The 27,869-nt window shown below is 59.9% G+C and overlaps 3 protein-coding genes across 8 annotated transcripts; 1 reads left to right on the top strand and 2 right to left on the bottom strand.

The window, feature by feature from the left end:
- Window positions 1-1,036: 1,036 nt before the first annotated feature.
- Window positions 1,037-6,851, bottom strand: SIMC1 (SUMO interacting motifs containing 1). 5 transcript variants are annotated; one of them, XM_061360188.1, is made up of 10 exons: window positions 6,701-6,850; window positions 5,378-6,112; window positions 4,919-5,139; window positions 4,300-4,369; window positions 3,741-3,886; window positions 3,136-3,312; window positions 2,709-2,837; window positions 1,637-1,793; window positions 1,474-1,558; window positions 1,037-1,263 (listed from the first exon to the last, which is right to left on the bottom strand). In XM_061360188.1, exons 1-10 carry the CDS (start codon window positions 6,809-6,811, stop codon window positions 1,043-1,045), a joined length of 2,052 nt encoding a protein of 683 aa, XP_061216172.1. In that variant the 5' UTR covers window positions 6,812-6,850; the 3' UTR covers window positions 1,037-1,042. The 5 variants fall into 5 exon arrangements, with proteins under 5 accessions (XP_061216172.1, XP_061216173.1, XP_061216174.1 ...); XM_061360189.1 differs by having other exon boundaries at window positions 4,919-5,136; XM_061360190.1 differs by having other exon boundaries at window positions 5,378-6,109; window positions 6,701-6,845.
- Window positions 6,852-6,853: 2 nt separating this feature from the next.
- On the top strand, window positions 6,854-9,876 carry THOC3 (THO complex subunit 3). The gene is made up of 6 exons (XM_061360193.1): window positions 6,854-7,096; window positions 7,530-7,686; window positions 8,482-8,686; window positions 9,016-9,177; window positions 9,277-9,377; window positions 9,691-9,876. The coding sequence occupies exons 1-6, from the start codon at window positions 6,914-6,916 to the stop codon at window positions 9,852-9,854; spliced, it is 972 nt and encodes a 323-aa protein (XP_061216177.1). The 5' UTR covers window positions 6,854-6,913; the 3' UTR covers window positions 9,855-9,876.
- A 1,698-nt stretch (window positions 9,877-11,574) lies between these two features.
- On the bottom strand, window positions 11,575-26,702 carry CPLX2 (complexin 2). Of its 2 annotated transcripts, XM_061360202.1 has the most exons (5): window positions 26,553-26,702; window positions 21,995-22,091; window positions 13,819-13,926; window positions 13,159-13,334; window positions 11,575-13,025 (listed from the first exon to the last, which is right to left on the bottom strand). In XM_061360202.1, the coding sequence occupies exons 3-5, from the start codon at window positions 13,847-13,849 to the stop codon at window positions 12,828-12,830; spliced, it is 405 nt and encodes a 134-aa protein (XP_061216186.1). In that variant the 5' UTR covers window positions 13,850-13,926; window positions 21,995-22,091; window positions 26,553-26,702; the 3' UTR covers window positions 11,575-12,827. The 2 variants fall into 2 exon arrangements, with proteins under 2 accessions (XP_061216186.1, XP_061216188.1); XM_061360204.1 differs by lacking the exons at window positions 21,995-22,091; window positions 26,553-26,702 and adding an exon at window positions 15,800-15,884.
- Between the last annotated feature and the right edge of the window lie 1,167 nt (window positions 26,703-27,869).

Raw genomic sequence — 27,869 nt, 5'->3', positions numbered from 1 at the left:
GCTGGTAACTGTTGAGTCCTGTGGATTCTGCCTCCTTAAACCAAACATTCCTCCTGGAGGGTGAGGCAGGGATGGCTCACTTGACTGCTGTCTGCTCTGAAGCAGCACGTTTTGTGGCTCTGGTTCCTCTCAAGCTTCAGCAGCACTACTGATGATGCATTGTGTTCCAGGTCTCCCACCCAGCCAAGCAGTTGTCACTGTCACCACTCATTTGCACCTTGGCAATCAGTCTCATTTGACAATTAATTTATTTGTTGTCTGTATTCATGTCTCTAATGTGTATGATTTTTCTTTTTTGTTACAAGAAAAATAAAATCCTTGTGAATGGAGGTCCAGCAGCTCTACCAGAGTTCCACTCCCAGCCTCTGAATGGCCTTTGAATGCCTATAGAAATGCCTAATTGCTCTCTGACTTCAGCTGTGATTTGAGTTTATGGCAATGGATTTGAATTCAGTATTCATCTTCATCACACGCATGCTTGCCCGTGTTCTGGAAGAGTCCAAGTCTTTTTCAGTTGATGCTGCTATCCAGTCCTCCCTGTTGGCATTGCTGATCCCCTTGGGCAGAGTCATGTAGGTTGATTTGGAGCAGAAATGTTCCTTTACTAATGTCTGACCATTGTCACTTGGGGATCCCTGCCCTGGGAATGCCCTCACTGCACCCCACGCTTGGTATTTTCTAAAATACCATATTTTCCTAAATATTGAGTGGTATTTTGGCATTTTGCTTGCTGTGCAAGCTGTTGTCAGTTGTGCCTGTTAGTCTAATGCTATCCCAAGGTACAGCTGACAGAAGTCCGTGCTTCCTTTGAGCAGGGCTGGCACCAAGAGAGAAGTCTCAGCACATAACAAAAATAATTTATTTTTTAAAGTGTACAGAGTGCTTGGTAAAACTGTTGAATGAGGCAAATTTGCAAGGGAACTGAGACCATGTAAACCAGACATCTGTTTTTTCCCAAAGAAATGTACAACCAAACTCCTGATGTACAACACTTAACACTGCAGCACGAGATGGGGGTTTTGATGGGGTTTGAACGTCTCCATCAGGTAGCAGTGATAATGAGGAATAACTGCCGAAGCATGTTCAGTTTCTCCATGATCTGCAGAGGAAAAGGCTCCCCCAGGAGCTTCTGCATTCGGCTGATGAAGTCCTCTATCTTCAGATGGATGTCCAGGTGGCCAATCTCGTCGCAGTCCTGGAGCTTGGGCTTGGCCTTCTGAATGATCAAATCCATCCGCTCAGTGAGTGAGCTCCGCAAGTGCTCTGCAAGAGGAAATGCTGGTGGGGAGAGGTAACACAATGGGTTGCCTGACCTGTTTAGGGTCCTGGGGAATGGAAGCACATTATCTTTCTAATACTCAGTAACCATGAATTCAAGAATGGTAAGAAATGAGGAGGAAAAGGGTACTTTGGTTGGTCTACTACAGCCTCTCGATAAGATCATGTTTGTTAATATCAAAACAGGCTGCTTACCCAGTATTACGTTTTGGTAACTCAGCAGCAGCAAACTCAAGTACTCCAGCATCTCATCCCATTTTTGCCATGTTGCTGTTTCATCCTATGACAGATGACAGTATTTGGTTATTAGAAGAGGATTTTGTAGGACAAAAGGGAAAGGAGAGGTCAGATTAAATACCTGGTATTGCAGCAGCACAGAGGAATGGCTAAGGAAATAAAGGATCTTGGCCAGAGACAAAGGCAAGGCTGTAGGCACATCACAGCTATGTTGGAACAACAGCTCTAGCAGTTTGCAACGCAGGAGTTGGCTCCCCATGGTATTTAGGAAAGCTTCCCTGGAAGACAAAAGGGATTCACTTTAGGGGAGGCGGAACAGCCTGACCAGGGACAACTGCTCCAGCATGGTGTCACGCTGGTGCTGACCCAGTGCAGATGTGGGATGATTTGAGGGGCTGTGCAGCAGTGCAGTGGAAGGAAAAGCATCAGATGTGATAGAGACCTTTGCTATGCCTTATGTTTATGTCCTTAGGTCTGACGTGTGGCCACTGCAGGTTGGCATGGTCTGTCAGGCAGCTTAGCCGCTTCATTTCACCCTGCTCAGCAGCCTGTGCAGTAGTTGCCCATTCCTGCTGACTTGCAGGGAGCACAGCCAAGCAAGTGAGATGTGGCCAGCCAGATCTAGGACATCTGACCTGGGTGGAATGATAGCTTTGTTGTCAGTTTGGCTTGATTAGACCTGTTGTGCACTCTGAGTTCTGCTTGCTGGGGGTTGCAGGCATGGATTTGAAATGTCTGCGAGTTTAGTGGTCTCATGTCTACACAGAGCCTGTCAGGCCCTTGTGCTTTGGCTTCAGATACTGCATTTCTTAGAGAAGCAATCAAAAGGATGCCAAGGCAAAGCTGTAGGAACTGTTATTTCTGATGAGCTACTCAGCTGCCTCTGGGAATCAGCAATGTGTCTGCCAGTACTTTGCTGTGCTGATGCAAAGTGCTGCTTTTCAGACCCTCTTTACAGTTTTAAGGTCCTGCAGCTTCAGCAAGTGAGAAACAACTCCTCAGCAACACACCAGCTGGGTAGATGTGTACAGCTGATGGTAGTGTATGTCCATGGGAGATACATGCTTTAGTTGGCTTGGTCATAAATCAGCCCGTCTTTATACTGTGGTACTTTATGCATCCAGACTTGGATGTAAATTAGGAATAAGCCTGTTGTGCAAGGCAGCACCTGCCTGTGTGAACGTTTGTCTCACCTTTGGCTCCTCAGGGGAATATTCAGTATAAATGGGAATATCACATCTGCGATCTTACAGGAGCTGCAGTTGGGAGATTTGTCCACTTCCACTGCGATGGACAACATCCGCTGGAGCAGGAGGGTCACCCTGGATCAAAGAAGCAGTTAACACCAGGAGATGCTACCCCTTGGCTTGCAAAGTAAAGCAGTGGGGATGGCTTCTAGCTCCAGCCTTATGGTACATGCAGGAGGAGGATGCTTATTGAGCTAGTTACTAACCACATGAGGAAGTTACTGCTTGCCCAGTCTATGTCTACCCAAAGGACAACCACCAAAACTGGTCCCAGGTACAGCTTGGCTTCCCTGCCCTGACAGAGAGAGACTGTTTTCTCCCTGGCTTAGGCCCCATGGTAATGCCAGCAGGGAGTCAGGACCTTGGGGCTTACTTCTGTGTGAAGAAAGCTGGTGGAACCACCTCTGCCTGGTCAGTGCTGGCCAACCGTGGTGTAGATGAGCTGTGTTCGGCCCTTGCTTCTGCTGAAGATGTAGTTTCTTGTGGTTGTTCCTGGGGCTGTGACAAATAGACTCCTGTGACTGTTGCGACCAACCATTCAACCACCTCCCTGGAACAGAAACAGGAACTTTAGTGGGAATGGGCCCCGTTTGGTTGTGTTCCGACCTCTAGATCCATTTGGAGCTTGAGGAAAGACCCCAAGGATGAAGAATACTCTTGGACAGGTTAGGGAGTAGCTCTGTTGAATGGTGGATTTATGTGCTTGTCAACAGGACTGCCTCCATCTCAGTTCTGTCCTGAGCAATGCAAATCTGAGCCCATTCCTGGGAAAAGCCTGTGAGATTGCAGCTGGAAATGCCTCGCAGCATCTCTGGTGGTTTGCTTTTGTAAACCTGCTCCTGTTCTTTATGTTTGGGCCCTACACTCCCTGTCTCCCTGTGCTTCCCGGAAAGTCTGATCTGGAGTCTCAAGAGGTTTTCTCTGAGCTCTGCCTCTTAGCATCTGATTAGAGCATGGGGAGGAGGAGGTGTCCCTTACTTGACATTGTTGAAGCACATGTCACATGAAAGCACTCTCTTGGCAATCGACTTCTGCAGCAGGCGCAACCTCAGGTTCTGCTGGAAGTCGTCCTCCAGGGTCTGCACCACGTACTGCAGGAAGAGGAGCTGGCCATGGGGCTTCTCCTGAGGGCAGATGGAGAAAGTATGAGCCTGGTAGAGCTGTGGGGTGAGAAGCACCAGGGAATTTGTCTGTCTTGGGAATGGGCTGATGCATGTGGACGAGGAGTAGCTCCAGGAGGGGCTGCCTGCCTCAGGAAATGCCCTAGGGGCCTTGCTGGACCTGTTCTACAATTGCACTAAGGCTGTGACCCAGAGGCTTTATCTGTTGCTGTGCCTTCTGCAGATGAGAGCTGTGCAGCAGGCTGGGGAGCACTAAATGAGACAAACGTGGGATACCCAACTAGCAGTTGCTGCCCTTAGCAGCTGCAAACCATTCTGGAGCAGAGCATTGCTGTGTGAAGCCCTGGGGCAATACTTACCCTCAGGCACTCTATGCTGGATGATCCCTGCTCAGTGTGACACGTGGTGCCAAGTACCTTGTCCTCCATGATGTACTTCAGCAGCGTCCAGTCCCATCCCACTGTGGTGGCGTTGGCTGGATGGAGCCTGCAAACACAGCAGTGTCCATTTGGGCTGAACTGCCCAACCTCCTACCAGGAGGCACAGCAGCCCCTGGCCCTTCCCAGCCCTGCTTCCTCAGGGGCCTGCTCTGCCTTCTCTCCAGCTTTGTCCTCTCCCTTCCTCTTCCCTGGACCACCTTCACTTTCTGGAAGCACCTGACTGGGGCTGCACTCCATGGGGAGTCCCAGGACTCATGGCCCTGTGGCCTCACAAAACATTGTGCTTCTGTGTGGGATCCCTGAGGACAGTGGAGGGAACCGCTCCAGCCACGGCCCCTGCTGCAGCTCAGGGAAGGCATTTCTGCCGTGTCACATCAGTGAAGAATGAGATCTGCACTTCAGGAACAAGGCAAACACACTCCTGTCCTCTGGTGTCACAGGCTGTCCCTGACCCACCCTCAGACAGCCTGGGATGTGCCTGTGCTTGCAACAAGATCATTCTGACTTATAGAAAAATCACTCCCTATTCTGTGTGTGAGGACCACAGAGAATAACCTATCCAGCCCAAGGGCACTGTGGCCAAGGGAACACGTACATTTGGATCTTCATCAGCAGCATGTAGGTGTCCTTCAGGATCTCTTCTCTGTGGTTGTTCAACAGGATCTGTCTGATCAAGTAGGAGATGATTTCTTTTGGGGGACAGTGCTGGTAGGAGATGAACTCGTTCAGGAAATGCAAGGTGGCCTCCACGAAGTTCTCCTCCATGGTGTTGTGAACCATGCTCAGCTTCCCACTGGGCATGAGCTCAGGTTTCTGCTGTGTACAAGGCAAGGCAATGGGTGAAAGCCAGCTCCCCCTGACACAGGGGAACCCAGCTGTGACCTGGGGCCAACCACGAAGGGAACTGCAACAACCAGAGATCCCAGGTGCCTGGCAAAGCTTCTCCCAAGAGGAGAAGCAGAACTGGGGCTGCCCTGCTCCATCCTCTATCACCAGGGCTGCTCTAAGCAGACTCTGTGTGGGCTTGGTAGCAGCTACTCTGAACATCATTTACCTGCTGTGTTTCCCTGGTGGGTGTTACGCCTTGGAGGAAGAGGTGCTGGACGCCGCTCCTCCTGAAATAATGCAGTTTGTTCAGCCAGACCTTGTTTTCAGCCTTGGTCCTGGCTGGGGTAATTTGTGGGATCGCTTTGTGTGGCTGTAAATCACTTGCTTCCAGCAAAGGCCCTTGGGCCTTCCCTGGGGTTGTGGAGATGGCTGGGACAGGGCTCAGCCTTGGGGGAAGCTCCCTTTGCTGGCAGAGGTGGGGAGCCTCTTCCTCTTGGCCACTGGCTCTCCAGCTACTGCTGCTGTCCAGGCTGGAGGGGGACAAGGACAGCAGGTCCGAGTCCAGCTGCAAGCTGGCCAGGGAGCCCAAGTCACTGTTAAAAGTGGTAGTGCTGCAGTTCTGCTCTGGGCTGCTGGAGGAGCTGCAGCAGCTGGGGGTGGGAGAGATGCAGCCACAGTTTGTGCTTTCTGCTGTGTCTGTGGTGGCACTGGGCTCCATGGGAGTGCTGGGACCGGGCGCTGCAGGGCTCGACCCTGCCTCTGTTTCTTGCTTCAGGGTGGAGAAGAGCCAGGGGTGGAACGTGTGTGCTGCTGGGGAAGCAGGTGCCTGCCCAGGGTCCTGGTCAGTCTGTCTGGTGCTGTGGGGAGGGCTGCAGGTGTCCTCTGTCAGGTCAATGATGGTGAGGCTTGTCCATGGTGCCGGGTCTGTGCTCATGTCCTCGCAGGTCAGATCGATGATCTCCTGTGGGGACAGAGGAGACAGCACTGTCATTGTGCCTTGGTCCTCCCCTGCCAAGGACCTCTGCACTGTGGCACTGTCACCCTAGCTCAAGGGGCGAGAGGGTCTCAGTGGCAGCAGCCCAGGAAGAGAAACCAGAGACAAAGACCCCCCCTACCTGCTTGAGGGATGGGGCAGTCTGTGGGGTAGGTGCCCCAGCTGAGGGGGGTGGTGGCTGCCACGGCTGGGGCCTGGACCCCTCCTTGAGGTGGAGCTGCGGGGACCAAGGCTGGGGACCGGGGTCCTCCTGAGGCCACACGGCCGAGGGGCCTGCGACCCCGCGGGGATACACTTGGGGACCAGGCCTGAGCTGGCGGGAGGCGGCCGAGGGGACCCGATCTCTCCTGGGGAGGCTGAGGACGCCTGAGGGATGCAGCCTGGCTGTCCAGTAACGGACGGCGCTGAGGGGGCCCGCCCAGGCTTGCGGCCCGTGGGGCTTCCTGTCCCCGCGCGGCTCCCGTACCCGGCCTGCGCCTCCGGCCGTGGCGGAAGCGCCGCCATCTTTGTGAGGGAAAGCAGCGGGAGGCACCGCCCCGGCAGCCGCGGACTCACCGCGGGGGATGGCAGCGCGGGCCGCGATGGGCGGCGAGCGCGGCGCCGGAGCGGCGGAGAGCGGCTGCCCTCCGAGTCCTGGTCGCTTATGAGGACGACGCCGTCGGTCATCTTCGCGGCGGGCGGCGGCGGCAGCGCTCCGGCCGGGCATAGGGGGACGGCGGAAGTGCGTCAGTCGCGGCGGCCGCGGGGCGGGGCGGCGGCGGTCGCGCCATGGCGCTGTCGCCTTACGTACAGGCCATGCAGGAGCTGTTCCGCGCCAACACGCGGAGCCGCGAGTTCCCGGCGCACGGTGCCAAGGTGCATTCGGTGGCCTGGAGCTGCTGCGGCCGCCGCCTCGCGTCCGGCTCCTTCGACAAGACCGCCAGCGTCTTCCTGCTCGAGAAGGACCGGCTGGTGAGCTTCACGGCACCGGGGGGGCACCTGGAGCAGACACTTGGATCGGTGCCGAGGCATCCCGGGAGCCGTTGGGCTGGGAATGGTGATTCGGGCCGGTAGCACGGATCCCCCTCTCCAGTCCCGGTTGCTCGGACACCCGCCGCTTTGGCGTGGGGGGTTGGCCCCGGTGGTTGGTACCAGGCGTCGAAGCAGGTGCTCGGGTCTGTACGGGGAGGGGAGCGTCGCCAAGGACGCCGCAGGCTGATGCCAGGGCTGGTGTTGGGCTAGGGAGGGCTGCTCCGTGCCGGCCGGCCGGCCTTGGACGCAGAGTGACTGACGCTGGTGGGGCTCTGGGCTGGGCTCCCGCCCCATCCGGTAACAGGGTGCAGCAGCCTGGGATAGCAGAGGGGCAGAACCAGGCTCACCCTGTCGTTGGCTGTGCTCTCTCCAGGTGAAGGAGAACAACTACCGCGGCCATGGGGACAGTGTGGACCAGCTCTGCTGGCACCCCAGCAACCCTGACCTCTTTGTCACAGCATCCGGGGACAAAACCATCCGCATCTGGGACGTCCGCACCACCAAGTGCATTGCCACTGTCAATACCAAAGGTGAGGCTCTGCCTTCCCAGCAGGACCTCATCTGTTTGGGACCCCTCAGCAGTGATGCAGTGCTGTTGACCCTTCTTGTGGGTACTGGTGGTTGGGGTGTCTCTGCTGAGTGCTGTTATCTCTGTGGTGCACTCATCTGGAAGGAGCAGCAGTGAACGTGAGGGCTGATGTACTCTGATGTCTGGGCTGGAGAAAATGCTGAATTTCATTGCCAGCTATTAAAATGGCCTGTGTACTTGTTTCTGGAGTCTGTGGGCTGCCAGGCTGGAGACTGGGGAAAGGCAAAGTTGCAGAGAGCCATGGTGGAAGTAAAAGTTTTTGTGGATTCAGAAACCCCCAGTTATTTCAACTCATGTGCTGGTCAACCCAGATACCGTCTTTGGCCTTGGAAAGCTTCAGTTTTGAGGTTTTGGGGCTGGAAATGTCATTGTAAGATGGCATAACTGCAGCCTTATGTGTTCTGGATCTCAAAGATCACTGGATTCAGAGAATCTTTGAGTTGACCTTGTTTGGAGGTTGCTGTGATACCATTTTGTATGAAGTGGGAAAGGTCATGATGTAGTCATGTCAGCTTGAAGTTGCAGTCCTGTTTAGTTTTCAGTAACTATTTGCTGGACAGCCGCTGTACGTGTGTTACGCTGCAGGTCTGGCACTCCTTCCCATTGGGGAGTGGTTTGGAGTTAGTGGAGCAGATTGTGGCCTTGGATCAGGAATAAAAGCTGCCTGTCTGCTTGATGTGTGGCTGCTGTGAATTATCGGGTGGCAACGGGACCTGCTGCCTTTCTCTCCCTCCAGGGGAGAACATCAACATCTGTTGGAGCCCTGATGGACAGACCATTGCAGTAGGGAACAAGGATGACGTGGTCACCTTCATTGATGCCAAGACACATCGCTCTAAAGCCGAGGAACAGTTCAAGTTTGAGGTCAATGAGATCTCTTGGAACAACGATAACAACATGTTCTTCCTCACTAATGGGAACGGTTGCATCAACATCCTCAGGTAGGTGCTGTGGCTAGCTAGGATGGCTGTGGCACATACCAGTCTGCAAGCCCCTTTGCTGCTTTTTGGGGAACCTGAGACCCACTCTCCAGTGCTTCCCAGCCCTCTGGGGTGGGAATGAACTTCCCTGAAGCTGAGGCTGCTCCAATTCGCAGCTGGGCTCTCTGAGAGTAACCCTGATGCTTTTCCTCATTCTCTCTACGTTTCCAAGAGCATGGCCCTGCACTGGTGGTTTGCACACGGTCTGTCCCAGTGTCCCTCATGCCTGCCCTGCTTCTGTTCGAGCCCTCCACTTCTCTCACTGCGTCCTGCCCTCTCTATCTCCACAGCTACCCAGAGCTGAAACCCATTCAGTCCATCAACGCCCATCCTTCAAACTGCATCTGTATCAAGTTTGATCCCATGGGGAAGTACTTTGCCACGGGCAGTGCTGATGCGTTGGTCAGCCTCTGGGACGTGGATGAACTGGTGTGTGTGAGGTGCTTCTCACGGTAGGTAGTGCTGTTCCAGAGCTGTTTGCCTCCCCTCCCTGGTGCCCGTGCAGGAGATGATGCCACAGGTTTGCTGTCTGCTTCGCTCTGTGGCTGCAGGCTTGACTGGCCCGTGCGAACGCTGAGCTTTAGCCATGATGGGAAGATGCTGGCATCAGCATCAGAAGATCACTTCATCGACATTGCAGAGGTGGAGACAGGTAATGGTTTCTTTTTGGGAAGCAGCAAGGAGGGAGAAGTGCTGTTGGAGCTGGGAGGGCAGCAGGAGGATCAGTCTGAGAGCGTTGCTGTGCAGAGCAGAGCGCCGTGAGGGGGAGCCTCTGCCTCGTTAGTCGGTGGCAGACATGCGTGTCATGTCTGTGCCTTGTTACCAGGTGATTAAAAGGCGCTGAAGCAGCGTTTGTTCCTCTGCTCTGTGCAGCAGGGAAGCAGCGGGTGCCTGGCTCTGGTGTGTGTTGCAGGGCAGCGGAGGGCTCGGGCTCTCCAGGCTGACACAGGCCTTTTTCCATGCAGGAGAGAAGCTCTGGGAGGTGCAGTGCGAGTCCCCCACCTTCACAGTGGCCTGGCACCCGAAGAGGCCGCTGTTGGCTTTCGCCTGTGATGACAAAGATGGCAAATACGACAGCAGCAGGGAGGCAGGAACTGTCAAGCTCTTCGGGCTCCCCAATGATTCCTAATGAATCCTCACTGGGGGAGGCAGTGCTTACCTGCTCTCTTGATGGGAGGGTGCTTAGTTAGTGTAGGTCACAGTAAGGAAATGGCTCCCCTCTTCTGCCTGCTCGGCAGTGCTCAGCTCAGCGCATTCTGTTCTCAGGAGCATTGGTGGAAAAGCAGCTCGTGCTGGGGAGGATGGGGTACGGGCCCCCTCCGAGGGCTGCTGCCTCCTCTCTGGGACATGGGGGGATGTTTGCTTCGAAGGCAGGTGGCCAAAGAAATTGTGTCACTGAAGGTGACTGCTGAGGAGCCTCCCGTGAGAAGAGACCTGCACAGGCCAGGCCCCCCAGCAGTGCTCAGCTACGTGATGTCCCCTTGGCCCCAAAGGCCGGGTGGCAAGGGTAGTCTGGGGAGTACAGCCTGTCCCTTCACCTCCCAGATGTCCCATGTTGCTTGCCTGCATGGGGGCAGCAAGGGGAGGGTGGGGGGATGTGAACTGGGGGATGTTTCCCCATCTGGGGCTTTTTTGTTTTGTTTCTTTTGTGGGTTTTTTGTTACTGTATGTGGTTGTTTTTTCTAATTTTGATAAATCCTCTTCCATAAAGAAGGTGCCTGTGGCTGCGCTGGGGGCAGAAGCGGGTGCTGAGCTGCTCTCCCTTTCCTTGCCTCCTTCCCCTTGGCCATTGCAGGCCGCTCCTGAGGGGTCTGGGTGGAGGGGCTGTCCCCTTTGTCCTTGTTCCCTCTTGCTGGCTCCCGTCGTGCGCTGTCACCCCGCCAGAGGGCGCTGCGCCCCCACGCTGGGGCCAAGTGCCACCAGCGGCACGGCCAGGATGGGAGCAGCCACAGGGACTTGTCCCGGTCTGTATCCCTGCGCCTGTCTGGCAGCATGGGATGGAGCGGGGCTGCGGCCCCTGCAGAAGGTGCTGCCTGTCCCATGCCACGGCCACCAGCTGTGGGCAGAGCCCTTCCCTGCACCCCTGCTGGGGATGTGTCCCCTGTCCCTGCTCCCAGGCCAGGGAGCCGCTGTCCTGTGGGGCTTTTCTTCCCCCTGTGCTGGCGTGCTGGTCACAGGGCAGTCACTGCAGAGGAGCGGGTGCAGCCTGCCTGCGATGGAGACCTTGCCTGCAAGATCTCTATCATTTTCTACCCTCGTATGTTTTTCTGACAGAAGCTTTTCCAGGTGACTACTCTGGTGATGCCGCCTGCGTAACAGCTGAGCTCTTTGCTGGTAAATGATGGCAAATCAGTCAAAGCTGAGGCTGGCTCCGGATGGAGGCCTCCTGGTACTGCCAGGGGTCCTGGGGGGGGCACAGCATGCCCCGTTGTGCACAGTCTGCCTGTAGCCTTGTGCCCTGCTCATGGCAGGGCAGAAGGCTGCGACCCACCAAAACCAGCCCATGTACCCCAGGGGTATCCCCAGTCATTCTGTGAGGGGAGTCCCAGAATGAGGGAGAAGGGGAACAAGCCCCCTACCATGTCTGTGGGGTGGTTGCCCACCAGCACGCATCCCTTTGGCCTTGTCCCCAACCCTGGAGAGGTGCCTGCAAGGTGGATGGGGTGTGTAGAGGCAGCTGGACTGCACAGGGCTCTGGGGGCTCTATGTGGCTTCTCCCTTCATCTATGGCCTTGCTGGGGCCCTGTGGCCTCTCCTAACATGATGAGCTGAGAGGTCTCAGCCTGCAGGGGGATGAAGGGGCGAGGGAGCTGCTGCAGGACCTCGGGGGAGCAAGGACTGAAAAGAAGCAATGTACAAATCCTTTTATTATATCATTTTGTCAAAGACTAGTTCGAGCAGGATGGTCACAGCATGTCTGTGGAGCCCCGAGCTGCCCGCCTCCTCCCGGGGAGGGCCCTGGTGAGCAACTGGGGGCTGTGGCAGAGGAAGCATGGGGAGAGCAGAGCACGGTGCGGCAAGGGCTGGGCTGAGGCTGTTCCCCCACATCCCTCTGTTGGGGTGCAAGCAGCGGATCCTGGGACGTACCCAGGATGCTTGCCCAGGGATCCCTTCCCAGGCCCAGGGGACCTGTGTGTCCAGCACTGGGCTGGGAGCAGCCGGGCTCTCCTGGTCCGGCAGCCCTCAGCCCCGTGCTGGCTTTATTGCAGGGGGCAGAGCGGGGGCCCCCGGCAGCGCAGTGGGGGGCTCTCGGCTCAGCGCTGCGGGTGACCCCGGGGACAGGGGGGGCTCGGGGGGTGGGAGGGTGAGCAGCAAACACGAGGACGCATGGAGTGACGGGGCGCACCCTGGCACAGACACCAACGCGAGAACAGGGGTCAGCGGGGACGAGACACGGACGAGCGAGCGGTAGGGACAGAGCTGGGGGGGACGAGGCAGGGGGGGTCCCTGCCCCACACGTGCCTTTGTACACGGTTGGCGGAGCGCGATGCCCGCTCCGGCCGGTGCTGAAGTATTGCAGTCTAACTGATATGGCTTTAACTATGGGGCCAGAGATGCAGGGAGGGGTGGGGGGGTCCCCTCCAACCCCCCGATGCTGGGACACACCGGGCAGCCCCAGGGGACCCCCGTGCCTGGGGACCAGGGATGGGGGGAGCTGCGGGCAGGGCGCCTGGCTTTGTGCTTTGGGCATGGCCCAAGGCGGGATGGGGCAGGGGGATGGCAGTGCTGGGGACAAGGGCAGGCGAGCAGAGGCCTGCCGGGGTCCCCTGGAAGGGCAGGAAGGGCAGGGCTAGGGGCATGGGGAGCCACCCCGGGGGCCGGTAGGGCCTGGAGTGCCCCCAGCCTGCCACGAGGTTACATCAGTGCATTTGGTCCCGGTTCGCCTTGTCCAGCCAGGGCCAATCCCCTTTGGCGTGGTGGGGGGGGCCTTGCCTGGACGGGACGGGGCGGGTGTTTGGTCTGGTCCAGGGAAAAGGGCAGGAGGGGATGAGGAGGGAGTGTGGGGAACCTCCCCCGCAAGGTTCAAGGGAGCTAATGGAGGGGTGGGAGAGGGGATCGTGCGCCCGTGCCCCAGCACCCCATGGCAGGGTTGGTGGTGCTGTTACTTCTTGAACATATCCTGCAGCGGGCCGGGCAGGTACTTGAGGACGGTGTCCAGGATGCTCTCCTCCTCCTCCTCCTCCTCGTCCCCACAGCCCGCCGGGATGGCTTTCTTGGGGCGCGTCAGGCTGCCCTCACACGGCTGCTCCAGTGCAGCTTTCTCCTCCGCCTCCTTCTCCTCCTTCTTCTTCAGCCCATACTGTGAGGACACAGGCCCTCAGCAGGGCAGGCGGTGGGTGCTGCCCACGCTCTGCCCTGTGCCCATCACCGCTGCCTCAGGCCGCCCTCCCCAGCCCCATCCCGGTGTGGGTGCAGGGGAGATGATTGCCCACCTTGTCGCGGATCTGCTGCCGGACTTTCTCCCGCTCGGCTTCCATGCGGGCGTGCTTGGCTTTCCGCTCCTCCTCCTGCTGGCGCAGGGCCTCCTGCCTCTCCTCCTCCTTCTTCTGCGCATCGGGGTCCTTCTCCTCCTCACCCCCCAGCATCTTCCCCATGTCCTTGGTGGCCCCTGCACAGCACAAGACCATCGGCTGGTCCCCAAGGGTGCTGCAGCCTGGTGCTGGCTGCAGAAGCCCCTGTATAGGCGGGAAGGACATAAAGCACCCCTCCGGCCAAGGACAACCCGGGACATGCCCAGGGCCACCAGCTCTGGAGCCAGCTGCAGATGGGCTCTGGGGATGGGGACTGCCATGGGCTGCCTGTGCTGTCCTAGTTCAGCATCAGCTGGGGGAGACGCCAGCAGCTCCTTTGGTGCTGGCACCCAGGGGACCCGCTGGGGAATCCCACTGAGCGGCAGAGCCGGGATTTCCCAGCCTGGCACTGCCGGCGCTGGGAATGGGAGTCCTGAGGGTTCCACCCGCAGCTCCTCACTGCTGCTGGCTCTCCCCATGGCTCCGTTCCCCCCACTGTGTCCTCCCCACCGTGCTCCCCGGGGTGCTGAGCCAGCATCGCTCCCAGAGGGGGGACCCTGAGAGGGGGCAGCAGCCACTCACCGCCCAGTGCTTGCTTCATGACAAAGTCCATGGTGCCGGAGTGTGTGTGCGGCTAGGCCAGTGCCCAGCGCTCATCCACTGCTGTCCGGGCTTGCTGACCTGGGCCACCTGCATGGGCAGAGAGGGACATGGCTGGGGACCCTGTACATGCGTGGCACAACCGTCTGTGTGTCCAGCCCCAGGACGGGCAGATCTGCCTGCTGGCTGTGCCTGCTCCCCTCAGCCCTCTCCCTGCATCCCCACTAGCTTTGGGGACCTGTGGAGGGACCTTCCACCTCAGCACTGCCCTCAGTGGAGCAGCAGGAGCCCTGGGGTGCTGCTGGGGGCTGGAGAGATGGGGAACCATCACCCACTGCAAGCCCCAGCTTTGGTGCATGGGGTGTCAGACCCTGCCTGACAGCAGGACACGGGGTGCTGCATGTGCACGCGTGTCTATCGCAGTGCATGTGCTCTGCAGAGGGATGGGGAAGAGGCTGTTGGCAGGTTGTGAGGGTGTTTAGGGGTTGCAGGCAGCAGCCTGTGCCTGTGTGTGTGATCCCTGCGGGTGCTGGGGATGGGTGACAGTGTGCAGGGCATGGTGTGTGCGGGATGGAGCGTTTGGTCAAGGGGTGTGTTTGCAGGCTGCCTTTGCACGGGGGGTGTGGATGCATTCGTGTGTGTGTACATAAGCTTGGGGGGCTGCAAGCTGCGTGTGCCCACACGGTGTGCGGGCTGGCAGCCTGTTTGCAAGCTCAGTGTGTGCACCCCTGAGTTTCGGGGTTCGCGAGCTCTGCGGATGTGCGTGTGAGGGCTCGCACGGGGGGTGCAGGCTGCGCTCTGTGGATGTGTTTGTGCTGCCTGCGTGTGTTTGCCTGCTGCGTGGGGGGGCTGCGGGCTGTGTTAGTGTGTGTGTGTGGGGGGGGGGGCTGCGTGTGCCGGGCCGTGGGTTTGCAGGCTGTACGGGGGGGTGCACACCAGTTTGCAGACTGTGTGTACGTGTGGGGGTGTTGCAGGCTGTTTGCATGCTCTGTGTGTGTGTGTAGGGGGCTGCAGGCAGCGGGGGGGTGGTGTTAGGAGGGTATCTGCTCGTGTCCCCCGCATGCCCTCTGTGCCTGGGGGGGCTGCAGGGCTGTGCTTGCAGTCTGGGGGTGCAGTTTGCAGTGTGTGTGTGTGTGTGTGCACGTCCCAATGGGTGCCGCAGCCTTGAGGGTCCCCCCCCCACCCCGGGACCCCGCGGTGCAATGGGGGGGGGCTCCACAAACCGGGAACCAGGGAAGTTTGTTGTTCCCAGCACCGGGGACGGGGGCTCCCCGAGGCAGTACCGCGCTTAGCCCTGGGGCTGCAGGGGGGGCTCAGGGGACGCTGGGGCCGCGAGAACAGCGGGGGGGCGCCGGGACATCGGGGCTGCAGGGAAGGTGCAGGGGAAACCCGGGGGCCATTGGGACACCGAGAGCACCGGAACACGGGGGCTGCGTGAGGGGGACACAGCGACACCGGGGTACGGTGGGGGACACCGGGGGGTGCAGAGACACGGGCAACGCGGGAGGACACACAGCAGAAGCGGGGGACACCGGCAAGCGCCGGGATATCGGGGGCGCACGGGCTGCAGCGACGCAGGGAACACGGGGGGGGGGGGGGCCGGGAGGGCGGGGGGACAGCGGGGACACGGGACGTAGGGGACACCGAGCATGCGGGGGACACCGGCACAGCAAGGGTTGCGGACCCCGGGGGTACACTGCGGGGGGGGGGCGGAAGCACACAGAGGACGCAGGAGGGACCCAGGACGGGGGACACGCACCGGGGGCGCAGGGGAAACCGGGGACGCGGGGGGGGGGGCGGAAGCCGCGGAGGGGACGGGGGTCGCGTAGGGGACGCGGGGACCCCACCGCTTTACCCCCCCCATCACCCCCGCCCAAGCTGGATGCGGCGCGGGGCCCCGCCCGCCGCCCGGGGCCGCCCGGTGCCGCAGCGGCGGCGCTGTCCCTTCAGCACCGGCACTCACCGGCTCCGCCGCCGCTCTCCGCTGCCGCCGCTCCGCCCTCCCGGCACCGCCCCGCCCCGCCGCGGCCCGGCCCCCGCCCGCCCCCGGCGGCACGCGTGGGCCCGCCCGGGGCGACACCCCCCGCCACCGCGGAACCCGGCCCCCCCCCGGTTAGCGCCGCACGACCCCCGGGGAACCGTCCCGGGGAGCCCCGCACCGCTCCCCTCCCCGTGCTCCCGCAGCGAAGGGATGGGGAGCGCGTCCTGCGCGGCGCTCATGATTCACCTCCGCGGCAATTAATGGGCGAAACGAGGCATTAATCCATTCATCAGCCGGAGCCACCGGGGAGCTGCCCCCCTCCCAGTCCCGCACCCCGCTGCTCCCTCACCCGGCACCTTGTCCCCTCTGCAGCCGTGCAGGGTGGCTGCAGGAGTCGAAAGTCCCTGATAAACCATCAGACCCCCACCAACAGCCACTGCTCAGAGGCCCCAGCTGCCCCCGGGGTGTCCCATTGCTGGTGGGGGTGCTCAGGTAGGGGATGCTGTTGAGGAGCACAGCGGCGTCAAAGCCATGATGCCCACCCACAGAGCACAGGATCCCCTTCAGCATGGGGGTTCTCAGACAGGAAATGGGGGACATCACCTTGACCGGGCCCTCTGTGCCTGCCCAAAGAGAGAGGGGCTCTTTCAGCCACTCCCTGCCTTTGGGACAGGGCTCTCCTGGGCCTCCCATCCTTATCCTAGTGCATGGAGAGACCGCGGGGACAGGCGCATACCCCGCCACCAGCCCTGCCACCACGCACAGGGGCAGCCGGCGCCTCCTAATTAATCCAGCCCTGAGTTATTAGAAACGAGACGAGCCTTTAGCAAATCAGATTAGTGGTGCTCAGAGCCGGGCTTTGGGGATCGCTGGCGTTTAATGGTGAGGCTCTGGAGGAGCAGCCCTCGGGGAATCATGTAACTACAGCACAGGAGAGACTCTGGGTGTGGGGTCATTTCAGGGACCCCAGCCTCTGTGTGTGGGAGCCTGCAGGGACTGGGGCAGGCTGCAGATGCCCCCCAAAACCTGGCAGTGCTGCTGCAGGGGGGATGGGAGTGATGCAGCATGTGGGGCAGCAGCGGGGAGCCATCCTGCTGCTGGGGAAGAAGAGGGCAAAATCAGCCTCCAAGAGCCAGCCCAACACTTCCACAGGGACATGGCACCGACTGTATGTGCATGCATTGACAGCTCCAGCCCTGACGGCTGTCCACTGCTGTGGACAGGTCTCAGCATGGGGACAACACATCAAGCACACGTCCCTCTTCCTCACCCCTTCACCGCTCCCATAAGCACCCCCTGGCACACTCCATCTCCACCAGTCCCGGACCCTCCGCCTCCTTCCTCCCTTTCCTTCATTGACCACAAGCTCCTTTCTCCACCCCCATGGAACAAAGGCCTCAGTGCCCTGCTTAGGGCAGCAAGGCGGGATGGTGGGTGTTGAGACAGGCTCTGTCCATCCCTCGGTCCGTCCGTCGGTCCTGCGGCAGCCCTGCTCCGGGCGCTGACGTCAGCGCTCCCAGCAGCCGGGCGGTGGGCGGGCGGCACCGCTCCTATTGTATTAAAAATAATACAGCGGAGCACAAATTCATTAGAGATAAGTGTGACAGCCAGCGGGAATTAACGCGTCCGTCTCTCAGCGCCTGACAAACGCCTCCTTTTGTTCCCGGGATGGGTCCTTGAGTCTTGCAATCTTTGGAGATGCCTCGCCTCATTAAGCACATCCTCCCCCAGTAGCTCCCAGCGTGCCCAGGGACTGCTCCCAGTATGAGCTGTGGACAAGCCGGCAGGGCTGCCGCTTGCGCCGGTGTGCAGCACTGAGCTGGGCTTGCCCTCCACAGGACATGGCCTGGAATGCTGTCCCCAAGCAGGGTGCAAGGTGGGTAAAGCAGCCCCGTCCCTGCTCCTGTGGGAAGCACGAAGCTCACGTGAGCTGTGGCCAAACTGCCCTGGTGCCGGCACACAACTGCAGCCGACGGGCTGGAGGGTGTCCAAGTCTGCCCTGCTTGGCTGGGATCCCGTGGGAAGGGCAGCCAAAGGCTCGTCACCAGCTCTGGACATCACCTCCATCCTCCTGCCCTGCAACCCCTGCGGACACCCCTGCTCCCTGGATGGGCCATAGGGACCACTGCAGCCCCAGAGCTGAGCTGGCTGTGGCTGGTGTTTGGAGGATGCTCCTGGTGATGGGAGATCACTTGTGCTCAGCACGGGCACATATTGGGCACAACTGATCCCTGTCACCGTCCTGGGCAGTGTCTCACCTGCAGGGTGGCTGCCTGGAAAGGCAGGAAGGGATGGAACAGGTGGGATGGGATGGATGGGGTGCAGCTGTGGGCAGATGGAGGAGAAAGCTCCCAGCGCTGCCAAGTCACGGGGGCACCACAGCAGGGACTGACCCACCAGGGGTCCCAGTGCCCCAGCAGCACCTTGCTCTGCTCCCCACCTGTGAGAAGACACAGAGCTGGCTGCCTCATCACCCACTGCATCCACCACCTGCCTGCCCCAAGCATCACCTCCAGCCCGTGCTGCCTGCAAGGTCACAGTCTCTGTGGGCCCTTGCAAAGCTCCGTAGCAGGAGGAAATGGGTCCCTGAATACCTGCACCCATCCCTGCAGCCCAGCCTGCTGCCACCCATTACCACAGGGCAGTTATTTCAGTTATCCCCCCCCATCTCTGCAGAAAATAATTATTGGTCCTTCTCATTGCACCGAGGGATTAAAAGTGGTTAACTCCATTTCCAAAGGCTTTATTATGTTGGTTTTCCCTCCGCTGCTGCACAAGGCGATTTCCACAGTGCCACTTAGGCAGCTTTTATCAGGTTGTCTTCTGGAGGTAATTGGGTTTTTCAGGAGGCTGTTTAAAATTCGTAACCCAGCCTCTTAAACAAAACAAAAACAGCAGCGGGGAGAAGGGGAAGAGGCAGCACAGAACATGCAGCAGCTGCACCTCTGAAGAGCAGCCCTGGCCTCTTGGGGCTGGCACCCGGTGGGGAAAGGGATGGGGGCAGGCACCACCGTGCTACAGCATCAGTCTGGAGCTGAACCCTCCAGCACAGTGACTGAGCACAGGCTGCAGGGACAGCACTGTCCCTCCTGCTGCTGCGAGGGTGACTCGGGATCACTGTTACGCTGTGGTCAGGGTGAGCATGAGGTGCTCAAGACCTGCCTATGTCCAGCCCTTGGGGTGCCAAAGCCACTGCTCTGCCCTGCAGCAAGTCACAGCCCCCCCAGCACATGTGGGTGCCCCACAGCACCCATTTCCTTGTTATCCCCCCATGACAGGCATGGGTGCGAATGCAGGTCTTGCTCTGGGGTTGGCACAGGAGTGTGCCATGAGCCTGGGGAATGGTGGGCAGGGAGGTAGCTGGTGCCATGGCTTGACCGTGGCTCTGCCGCAATGCTCTGCCCAACAGTGGGAGCAGCACCACAGTGGGGGACCCTGAGCTCACCAGAGAGGGATGGAGAAAACGGGCCAAACCCACCTCTGGAGCCACCCTCACAGGATAACTTCTGCTGGCCACATGCCCTGAGGCTGCCCACATCTCCCTGGCTCTGGGCTTTGCTGTCTGGATTAGGGCTGATGCTGTGGCTTTTTGTGCATCGCTATCGTGGGTCCATCTGCATTAATACCACAGCCCCATCACCACCACTATTGCAGAGCTATCAGCATTGCTACCATAGACCCATCTGTCTGCTCCTGCCTGTGGGGATCCCCCAGCCCGTCCCTGCCCAGCTCTGTACTGTGGGGTGCAGCGTGGGCCGGGCAGTGGGTGTCGGGGAGCTGCTGCAGCAGATGGTTGGTGGGGCTGGATCATGGCACTGTGCGCAGTGAGGGACGTGTTCATCCCCCGAAGGGGCCATTTGCAGGAGCTGGTTGTGAACTGGTGCCTGCAGGGCCCAGCATGCTCGTCCTGGGCACCACAGCCAGTGCATGAGCTGCAGTGCCTGTGGCTGAGGAGTGATGGGGCGAGGAGGACACTGAGCCCTTGGATTCCAGCTGTTCCCAGTATGGTGCCTGAGAGGGAGAGATGCTCCCAGAGCTCCCCAGAAAGACCATCTACACCTACACCTGTGTGAGAGAGTGACAGAGGGACTCCCAGTGACAGTGCCCAAGGGGACAGGGACCCAGATGCAGGCTCCACTTAAGAAGCATCCAGTGTGGTGGGATATCAGCCGCTGCATGACCAAGCACCTCAGCTTTGCTGCTGCTGCTCTGTTCCCTGCGATGGGGAGCTCTGCTCCCCCAGACCCAGAGCCCTGAGGTGTCCACATCCAGGGGATGCCGGGATGGACCCCACCATGTGAGTGCTGCAGTGGTGCCTCCTTGTCCCCGCAGTTCCCAACTCTCAGCAAGCGTCCGGTGCCTCTGTGCCATGCATTATTAAACAGAGGCACTGCAGCCCCTCGCTGTTTATCCTGCTGTGGCTGTGCGGGGAGCGGGCTGTGGGAGCCACGGTGGCTCGCCGCAGTCTCACATGGAAGATTTAGGATTGCTGCGGGCCTGGCTGACTTCCCAAACAGGTTTATGACCCTGGGGGTTACTCACGCGTGCTCTTCCCGCCTCCCCAGCCTATACAGGATGGATCCCACCTCCCTGTAAAAAAGCCACTGTGCATTCAGCCTCGGTGCTATTACCTACACCGCTTTCTCCTGCCCACACAGCAGGTACTTCCAGCATTTACATCCCAATCGCTGTATATAAAGACACCCTTGCGCTGAGTCCACCCCATCAATATTTATGGCAGGCACGCACACCCGCACAGCTCTGCAGGGACCAGTGCGGAGCTGGGTGCAGTACAGCAGGCATGGTTTGGGGAGCACACAAAAGCCCCCCCCCCCAACCCCACCACTGCTCCCCTGTCCCTCCCCATTGCCCCAGCCGTCGCCTATAGGGAAGGAGCCAGCCTGTGCACACAGTGATTTCCATCCCTGCTGCCCTGGGATCCCCTGCAGGGCCTGTGCAGGTGATGACGATGGAGGTGGTTGGGACTGTGTAGGGAGAAGATGCCCAAAGGTCCCCTCCTGGCTTTGTGTCAGGATGAGATTTGGGCACCCGTTCGCTGCAGAAAGCCTTGGAGGAGTTATACCCATCCTCATTTCACTGGCAGGGTAAAGGTGTGAATGACAAGGGCACGATCAGCTCAGGGCATCCAGATCATAGCAGAGCAGCGTCGAGCCCTGCCTGTCCCCCGCTCCAGCCAAAACACCCTCAAAATTAGGGTGTTGGTTTTACAAAGGTCCTGCGAGCTCTTTGGGGCTGCTGAGATGAGGGCAGACAGCCTGAGGTGCTCTAACACCCCCCTGCACTGCTGAGGCTGGGGAGTGGGAGGAAGAGGAGTGGGGGCACTGGGATGGATGGTCCTGCTCTACCCAACCTCCCAGTCCAGCCCTGGGAGAGCATCTGCCTTCCCAGGTAAGAAGGATCCATCGCATCCCATGAGAGGGGAGGTTTGGGAGCCGAGATTCCCCATGCCATGGGCAACAGAGCCATCTGAAGGCCACAGCTCTGGGGACACCCTGCCCTTCAATGGCAGCAGATGGCTGCATGGTGGGGCGCTCTGTGGCAGCGTGGGGGGGACATCTGGGTGACTGGGCTCCATCCAAGCTGCAGCTTGGTGGGAGCAGGATGAGCCCACACTGCCCTAACTCGGGGCACTGGGAGGGTGAGAGCCCCGCAGTGGGGGGCAGTGGGGAGGGGTCGGGGTCTCACTGCCCACCCCAGTTGAGACCTGCCCCAGCCTGCCTGCACTCGGGGGCTCCTCTGCGGCGTGATGCCGGACGGGCCCGGCGCCGCTCCAAGAGCTGCTGGGGCTCTGGCCAGGAAATCCATTCTTGGCTGCTGGCAGTGGGGTTTGGCTCGTACCTTTCCCATCTGGGGGCTTTCAAAAGCAAAGAAAGGAGAAAGAAAAAAACCCTGGCCCTGTGTCAGCCCCACAGTCACCGTCACCTGCCACGGTCCCCATGTGCCCAGCATCCGCCCCAGAGCTTGAGCTGTTTCACGCTCCCATGGGCTTAGCTCATGGTCCAGATGCCTCTCGCCCTGCAATGGGGTCTCACCAGGATGCCTGTGATTGACCTCCCCATCCCTGGGGGACCCGACCGGCTCCGTACCCCCCCATGGCTGCACTACACCACATGGAGCAGGTGCACTCCACCCAGGAGCCGGGGCAGCGCTGCCTACCTTGGTGTGTGCAGTGCCAGGCGTCTGCAGGCTCCACACCTAATGCAGGGGGACGAGGACCTCGCAGGGGCGGCTGAGCATCGCAGGGAGACAGGGCCTGCAGGAGACACCAACAGTGACAGGATCAGCTCCAAGGACTGGATGGGGTGGACAAAGCAGAATCACTTGATAGGTGATTGACACAGCGTACCACTGCCTGCAGCGCTCACCCTCCCACGGTGTGTCTGTGCACTTCCCACATCCCACCTCCAAGTATGGGAGCAACTTGCTGCCAAGAGGCACTGTCACCCAAGTGGGAGCCTAGAGGGGCAGGCTGCAGGAGGTGGCAGCCCATCAGGGTCTTTGGTCCTCTCCTGGATCCCGGACACCATCCCCACTGCTGGCAGAGGGCTCCTGGCCATCTCTGCAGGCACCCGGGAGTTTGGTGCTTTCATTAAATATTGAGAGGGCTCTCAACTATTCGAGGGTTTTAAAATTTCACATTAACTCTGCCTTCCTCAGCTTGCAGATGATGAATTCCTTCTTCAGAGAACATAATGGCAAGTTAAAGCAAGCTGCCGAACAAAAGCCTTTGCGCAGACTTTGCAGTATGACAAAAGCTGGACCTGCTCTGGGCTCCCCACTGCGGCTGGACCCCAGGCTGCCCTGGGGTTTTGTCCCTTCCTGGAATCCCTCTGTGATGCTTAGGGGGATGCAGGGGTGCTCCAGGGGGATGCTGGCCTGTGCAGACACCCAGGTACCAGGGTGCTGGGTGCCATGCTGGAGGTTCTGGGGTGATTCATCCCCACAGTGCTGCTGGTGCCCCTGTGACGGGAGGTGCCATGAGTGTGATTTGTGGTGTTTGGCCCTAGAAGCAGGTTCCTGGGGAAGTTACAAATTCATCCTGACTTCCAGCAAAGGCTTTGCTTCCACCCTAGGGAAGGAGGGAGGCTTTGGCAAATTGGAGATATATATATGACGCAGGGGAGCTGGGGGAAACACAGGCAAACAGTGACACTGGAGGAGCTGGGACTGGGATGGATGGATGGATGGATGGATGGATGGATGGATGGATGGATGGATGGAGCCTGCCTTTTAAAGGCATTACAGAGCAGGAATGCCTGGCCCCAGCCCCCGGGCACAGCACTGGGTTTGTCAGAGTTCAGGCTCACCCCAGGGACCCCAGGCTCTGGGGGCTGCGGGGAAGGGGCAAAGGGACCCCCGAGGAGACCCCAAACCGGTGACTGTTGCCTGGGAAATGCAGCCACCAGCTGAGCCTGGGAAGGGCTCAGCAGCAGCGTGAAGGTGACCTTTGCTGGGGACAACCGCTGCCTCCTTCAGCCTGTGGGAAGGCTGCGGAGCGGGGTAAGACGGTCTGCGGAGTGCTGCAGGGATGTGTGCCGGGGGGTGGCTGGATTCCAGACAGCTCCGTGCCAAGCAGACAGCTGGGCTGGGACAGGACCAGTCCCTCGCCTCGCCAGCCACAGCCTGGGGTGTGCATCAGCCGCTCTCTGCCCTTCCCACGCTTTGCAGAGGGTGGAACAGGGACCCCCTGCACAGGGACCCGAGAGGATGCAGAGGGTCCGGGGGTTCCTGCTCTGATCCCTGCAGGGTATTTTTTATCCTAGCAGGATCAAAGTGTTTTTCCCCCTGCCTTTGCAATGGGCAGAGCCTGCCAGCACCATGAATATGCACCCCACCTGGACAGCTCAGCCTGTCTGTCCAGGCAACCAAACAACTGCAGCCAGAGCAGAGGACAGGGTGACAGTGCCAGGACCCCCCCAGCTCCAGGGACTGTGGTGTCCCCAGGCGCTGACAGGGATGCTTTTACCCAGCTGAGGTCTGGACAAAAACCACAGCATTCAGTGAAAACTTGATGTTCGAGATGAGAGCGTTAGCGAGGCCACAGCTCTGCTTTGGCACCTCCAGCTCTTGGCAACCTGCTTTGCTAGCTGGGCTGGTGCAAATGTCTGTGGAGGAGGGTGGGCTGGGGAAGGGGAGCAGTGGGGTGCAGGGGCTGGGAGACTCTGGGCCACATCTCAAAGTGCTTCTGCATAAGGGAGATGCTCTCCTTTAGATGTCTTGGGGCTGCCATCACCTCCGTGCCTGAGCACTGGGGTGAGAAGAAAGGCTCAGGGCCATGATGCTTGGGGCAAGTATCTGCAAACTGGATGCAGCACTGGCAGTTCGCTGTCCTGGCTCTCACACAGCGATGCAAAGGGGTTGGGGTGCCATGCTGCACTAGGCAGCCCCCAGAGGCATTTCCCAGTCAGGGTCCTGTACCTGACCCAAACTGCCTTGCCTTCAAAAAGCAGACCCTCAGCCTCAAAAACCTTAATGCAGAATTCATCTTGCCACAGGCAGGGGCAGGTCTGGATCACAGCATCACTGGGCTCTGGGGTTTGGCTGAGATATGAAATGCTGCTGAACCTCTGGTGAGTGATACAGCAGGAGCTGGTGGCACCGCTAGGGAGGGGTGGACCTGCTGCCTGGCTGCTTGCAGGAGGAGCAGGTACCTGTGGTGCAGGACAGCACACAAAAGGTGGCATGCATTTATAAGTTCTAAGGTATAAATCTTGGTATCGCTGTGGCTCCTGGCAAGGCACTGGGTGACCTTGTGAGACACTGGAGCCTGGAGGAAGCCCATGGCTGGATGGGTGAGATGGTCCAGGTCTCCATGGCCTGGCAAGCTCTGTGGAGCCAGGAGAGGCGGAAGGGAAAGCTCCTGGGACGAGTGAGCAGAAAGTGCTCACGCGAGAGCAGCCCGCAGGAGCGCAGCTTGTTTACCCTGGCTGAGCAGGCCTGATTGCTCTCTATAAATACACCCGGCGAGTAAACACCGGGGAGGGAGAAGGATCATTTAAACTCGAGGATGATGCTGGCATAGGAACAAATGGGGAGGTCTGGGCAGGAACACGCAGAGGCTGCAGGCGAGAGCAGGGATACTCTGGTCACTGGGAAGGTCCTGCTCCAGGCAGGGGGGTCTGGGCAGCACATGGTGCCCGAGGGCTTTGGCTCTGTGCTGGTGGGAAAGGCGGCAGCCTGGGATGCAGTGACCATGACCACTGCCAGACCAGACTCCTCGAGCTCTGGGCCATGGGAGCATGTGGTGGGGCCCAGTGGTGGGGATGGAGCTGTGCCAGTGGTCACCATCTGCTCCCCACAGGGTTTCCCTGCAGTACCTGACCTCTGCTGGGACCTCCCAGTTCCAGTGCTTAAACTGTGCTGGGCAAACCGATAGGGATCCCCTTGGCTCCCAGCAAGCAATACCGGGCCTGTCAGGCTGCAGGGAAGAGCCAAGGTGCAAACCGCAGCCACTCTTCAGTGCTGCAGGTATTCACAGCTCTGACTGATTCGGTCATTTCAATACTGACGTTATCACATCAGGGTACCAAAGAAACAAACACTCAGCCCATGGCCAAGGAAAACTTTAGACATCTTTCTGTGCCGGTTTGTCTCAGCTGAGCTGTCCCCAGTTTCCCAGGGTTGGACACCCTGAGTGCTGCTGCCAGCCACGGGCTGAGCTCTCTGTTTTCCCCGGCCATGCTGGAGCTTGTCCTGGCACCCCTCAAGCTCCTGCAGCCTTGTGGGGGGATGAGGGCAGGTTTGGCAGGGAGGACACCTCTCTGCACCCTGAGCCTGGCCCATCCTTCCTCATCCTCTATTTGCCAAACCCAGCACCTCAGCTTGGCTTGAATCACTCCAGCTCCTTCACCAACCTCACGCAGCAGCTGCCACCGTGCGCAAAGCCGGTCTGGTTGCACGGAGAAGCCCTGAGCCATCAGCCCTGTCCTGAGCAAAGGTACCAGCCTTGCTTCACTGCTCTGACTCACCGCTCTGCCTGCCTCGGGCAGTGGCTGCCCGGTCATGCTCGTGCCATGTGGGTGGCAGTGCCACTGCGTGCTGCCAGGCCTGGGTCAGAGCAGCCACCTGCCCCATGTGCTGCAGCCACGGTGCTGGGGACACGGCAGGGAGAAGGGCTGGAGACTGGGGTACGGGAGGGACCTCGTAGGGACGGTGCAGCAGGGAGAGGGGTTGGAGCCCCGGGTATTGGGGACTGTGCAGCTGGGAATGCTCCACGGGTGGCTGGACTTAGCCGCTGGGAGCAGGATGGAAGAGGAAGCCGGTGATGGGGAGGCGTGGGAAGAGCCCAGTGGGTACCAGGAGCTCCCAACAGCAGAATGCTGTGTGGAGCCTTCCTGGGTTCGGGCAGGGGGTTTGGGGGGAGCAGGTCCCCTCCTCTCCCTGCTCTGCAGGGGGTGGCCAGGCACGGAGGGGCTGGAACGAGGGGGGTGCAAAGCATAGTCCGGGGGTGACAGCCCTTCTAATGCCATCCCCTCCACACCGGCGTCCCCCACTTCCCGATCCCTGCGGAGGGGCAGTCCTGGCGCGCCGCTCAGCCCCGCATCTCGCACCTGCATCCTTCCCCGCATCCCGCTCCGCATGCCGCATCCCGCATCCCCGCGGCCGCCGCCCCGTTACATAAGCCGGCGGCCCCGGGAGGCTCGTCGGGGCCGATCCCGGTGCCCGGCCCCCCCCTCCCGGCTCTGCGGCACCTCGGGCCCTGCCCCTCACCCACCTGGCTGCGCTCGGCGCGGCTCCGGTGCGCCCCGTCCGCCCCCGGCGCAGGGAAGGAGCCGCCGCCGGAAGGGAGGCGGGAGCGGTAGCGGTACGGGGGGGGCCCGGTGCTGGCTCCCCCTCCGCCGCACGGCCTCCCGGGCGGGGCCGGCTCCGTGCCCGCCTCCGGCCCGCCCCGCCGGCAGCCCCCGGCCCCGCAGCCGGCAGTTCCCATCCGGTACCCGGCGGTTGCCCCCGCTGCCGGGCAGGTCCCCTCGGTTCCCCATAATCGCTCCCCCGGTACCTCGCCACCCCTCTCGAAGCCCCGCTTTTGCCCCCCTGCTATCCGACCGTCCTCCTCCCACTACCTGGCTCTGCCGCCAGCACCCAGGAGTTGCTCCCCTTACACAGACATCCTCCTTGTACCCGGCTATGCCCCTGGGCCCCAGCAGTTCCATCTTCGGTACCTGTAGCAGCCACCCCGCAGTACCAGCCCCTGTGCCCACTGGCCACTGCCATTCAGCAGTGCCCTCCCAGATTCACCCTCCCCATTCGGAGCCAGCATTTCTCTCCCCCCGAGTCAGTGATTCCCCACCCATGACACTGCCAGCCCCCCCAGAGGAGGAGTCTCTAAACAGGGCAGCTCTGTGGGTGTTGGTGTGCCAGTGGTGTTACCCAAATGGGAGACTCCCATTGCACCTGAAGAAGCTTTTGCCCATGCTCTGTTGCAGGACATCCTGAGGATGGGAGTGATGCGCTGGGAGCCTGCTGGGGGTCCACAGGGCTCACAGACAGGTCAAAACTGGCTCAGGGCCTAGTCCTTGGTGCAGAGCATGGCCAAGAGGGCTCCTGAGACCCTGCTGGGACTCATTCTCTCCCTGCCCAGCCCCTCTCCATAAGCTGCTGCCCTCTCTTCCCTGGCAGGCAAAGCTCTCAGTTCCCTGGGTTTCCTTTGGGTTTGTGGGTGCACAGAACAGCTCCTGCAAAGCCCTGGATTTGCTGTGGGGTTGGTGCTTTCTTGGATTGGTTTCTTGCATTGCAACTTGTCTTTGCTGTTGGTTTGGCCATTGGGATCTCAACTGTCCTCTGAAAAATGTGCCCTGATAAGGGCACACAGAACGGCTATGCCTTAGTGCCTGGGGAGGGTTCAGCAGTGTGGCCCCAGGGAGTTCCTGCTCTCATTTCCCACCATAGAGAATCCCTCCTCATCCAAGCACCATGGCAGGTAGGATGTGGGCCAGAAGGGAGCCACCTCTGGGGTCAGCCCTCCCTGCTCCCTGCCGTGCCACGCGTCACATCGCACAGCAGCTCACTGCACCACTCCTTCTTGCAGGGCTGC

This window comes from Neopsephotus bourkii, unplaced genomic scaffold (assembly GCF_033783945.1).
Source record: "Neopsephotus bourkii isolate Nb327-2 ecotype Australia unplaced genomic scaffold, CSIRO-AGI_Nbou_v1 NB_1016, whole genome shotgun sequence".
NCBI lineage: Eukaryota > Metazoa > Chordata > Aves > Psittaciformes > Psittacidae > Neopsephotus > Neopsephotus bourkii.
Note: the sequence above shows the minus strand (reverse complement) of the source record. Positions and strands in the feature narration are given on the sequence as shown.

Excerpts from the sequence above, each read along its gene's own strand:
- SIMC1 (XM_061360188.1), bottom strand. The coding sequence starts at position 6,811 with ATGACCGACGGCGTCGTCCTCATAAGCGACCAGGACTCGGAGGGCAGC. Across the intron at positions 4,370-4,918 it reads CTGCTGATGAAGATCCAAAT|GCTCCATCCAGCCAACGCCA; the intron begins GTACGTGTTCCC and ends CTGTGTTTGCAG. Across the intron at positions 1,794-2,708 it reads ATTCCCCTGAGGAGCCAAAG|GGAAGCTTTCCTAAATACCA; the intron begins GTGAGACAAACG and ends TTTGTCTTCCAG.
- CPLX2 (XM_061360202.1), bottom strand. The coding sequence starts at position 13,849 with ATGGACTTTGTCATGAAGCAAGCACTGGGCG. Across the intron at positions 13,335-13,818 it reads CATGAAGCAAGCACTGGGCG|GGGCCACCAAGGACATGGGG; the intron begins GTGAGTGGCTGC and ends TGTGCTGTGCAG. Across the intron at positions 13,026-13,158 it reads GGCAGCAGATCCGCGACAAG|TATGGGCTGAAGAAGAAGGA; the intron begins GTGGGCAATCAT and ends GTGTCCTCACAG.
- THOC3 (XM_061360193.1), top strand. The coding sequence starts at position 6,914 with ATGGCGCTGTCGCCTTACGTACAGGCCATGCAGGAGCTGTTCCGCGCC. Across the intron at positions 8,687-9,015 it reads GGTTGCATCAACATCCTCAG|CTACCCAGAGCTGAAACCCA; the intron begins GTAGGTGCTGTG and ends CTATCTCCACAG. Across the intron at positions 9,378-9,690 it reads CATTGCAGAGGTGGAGACAG|GAGAGAAGCTCTGGGAGGTG; the intron begins GTAATGGTTTCT and ends TTTTCCATGCAG.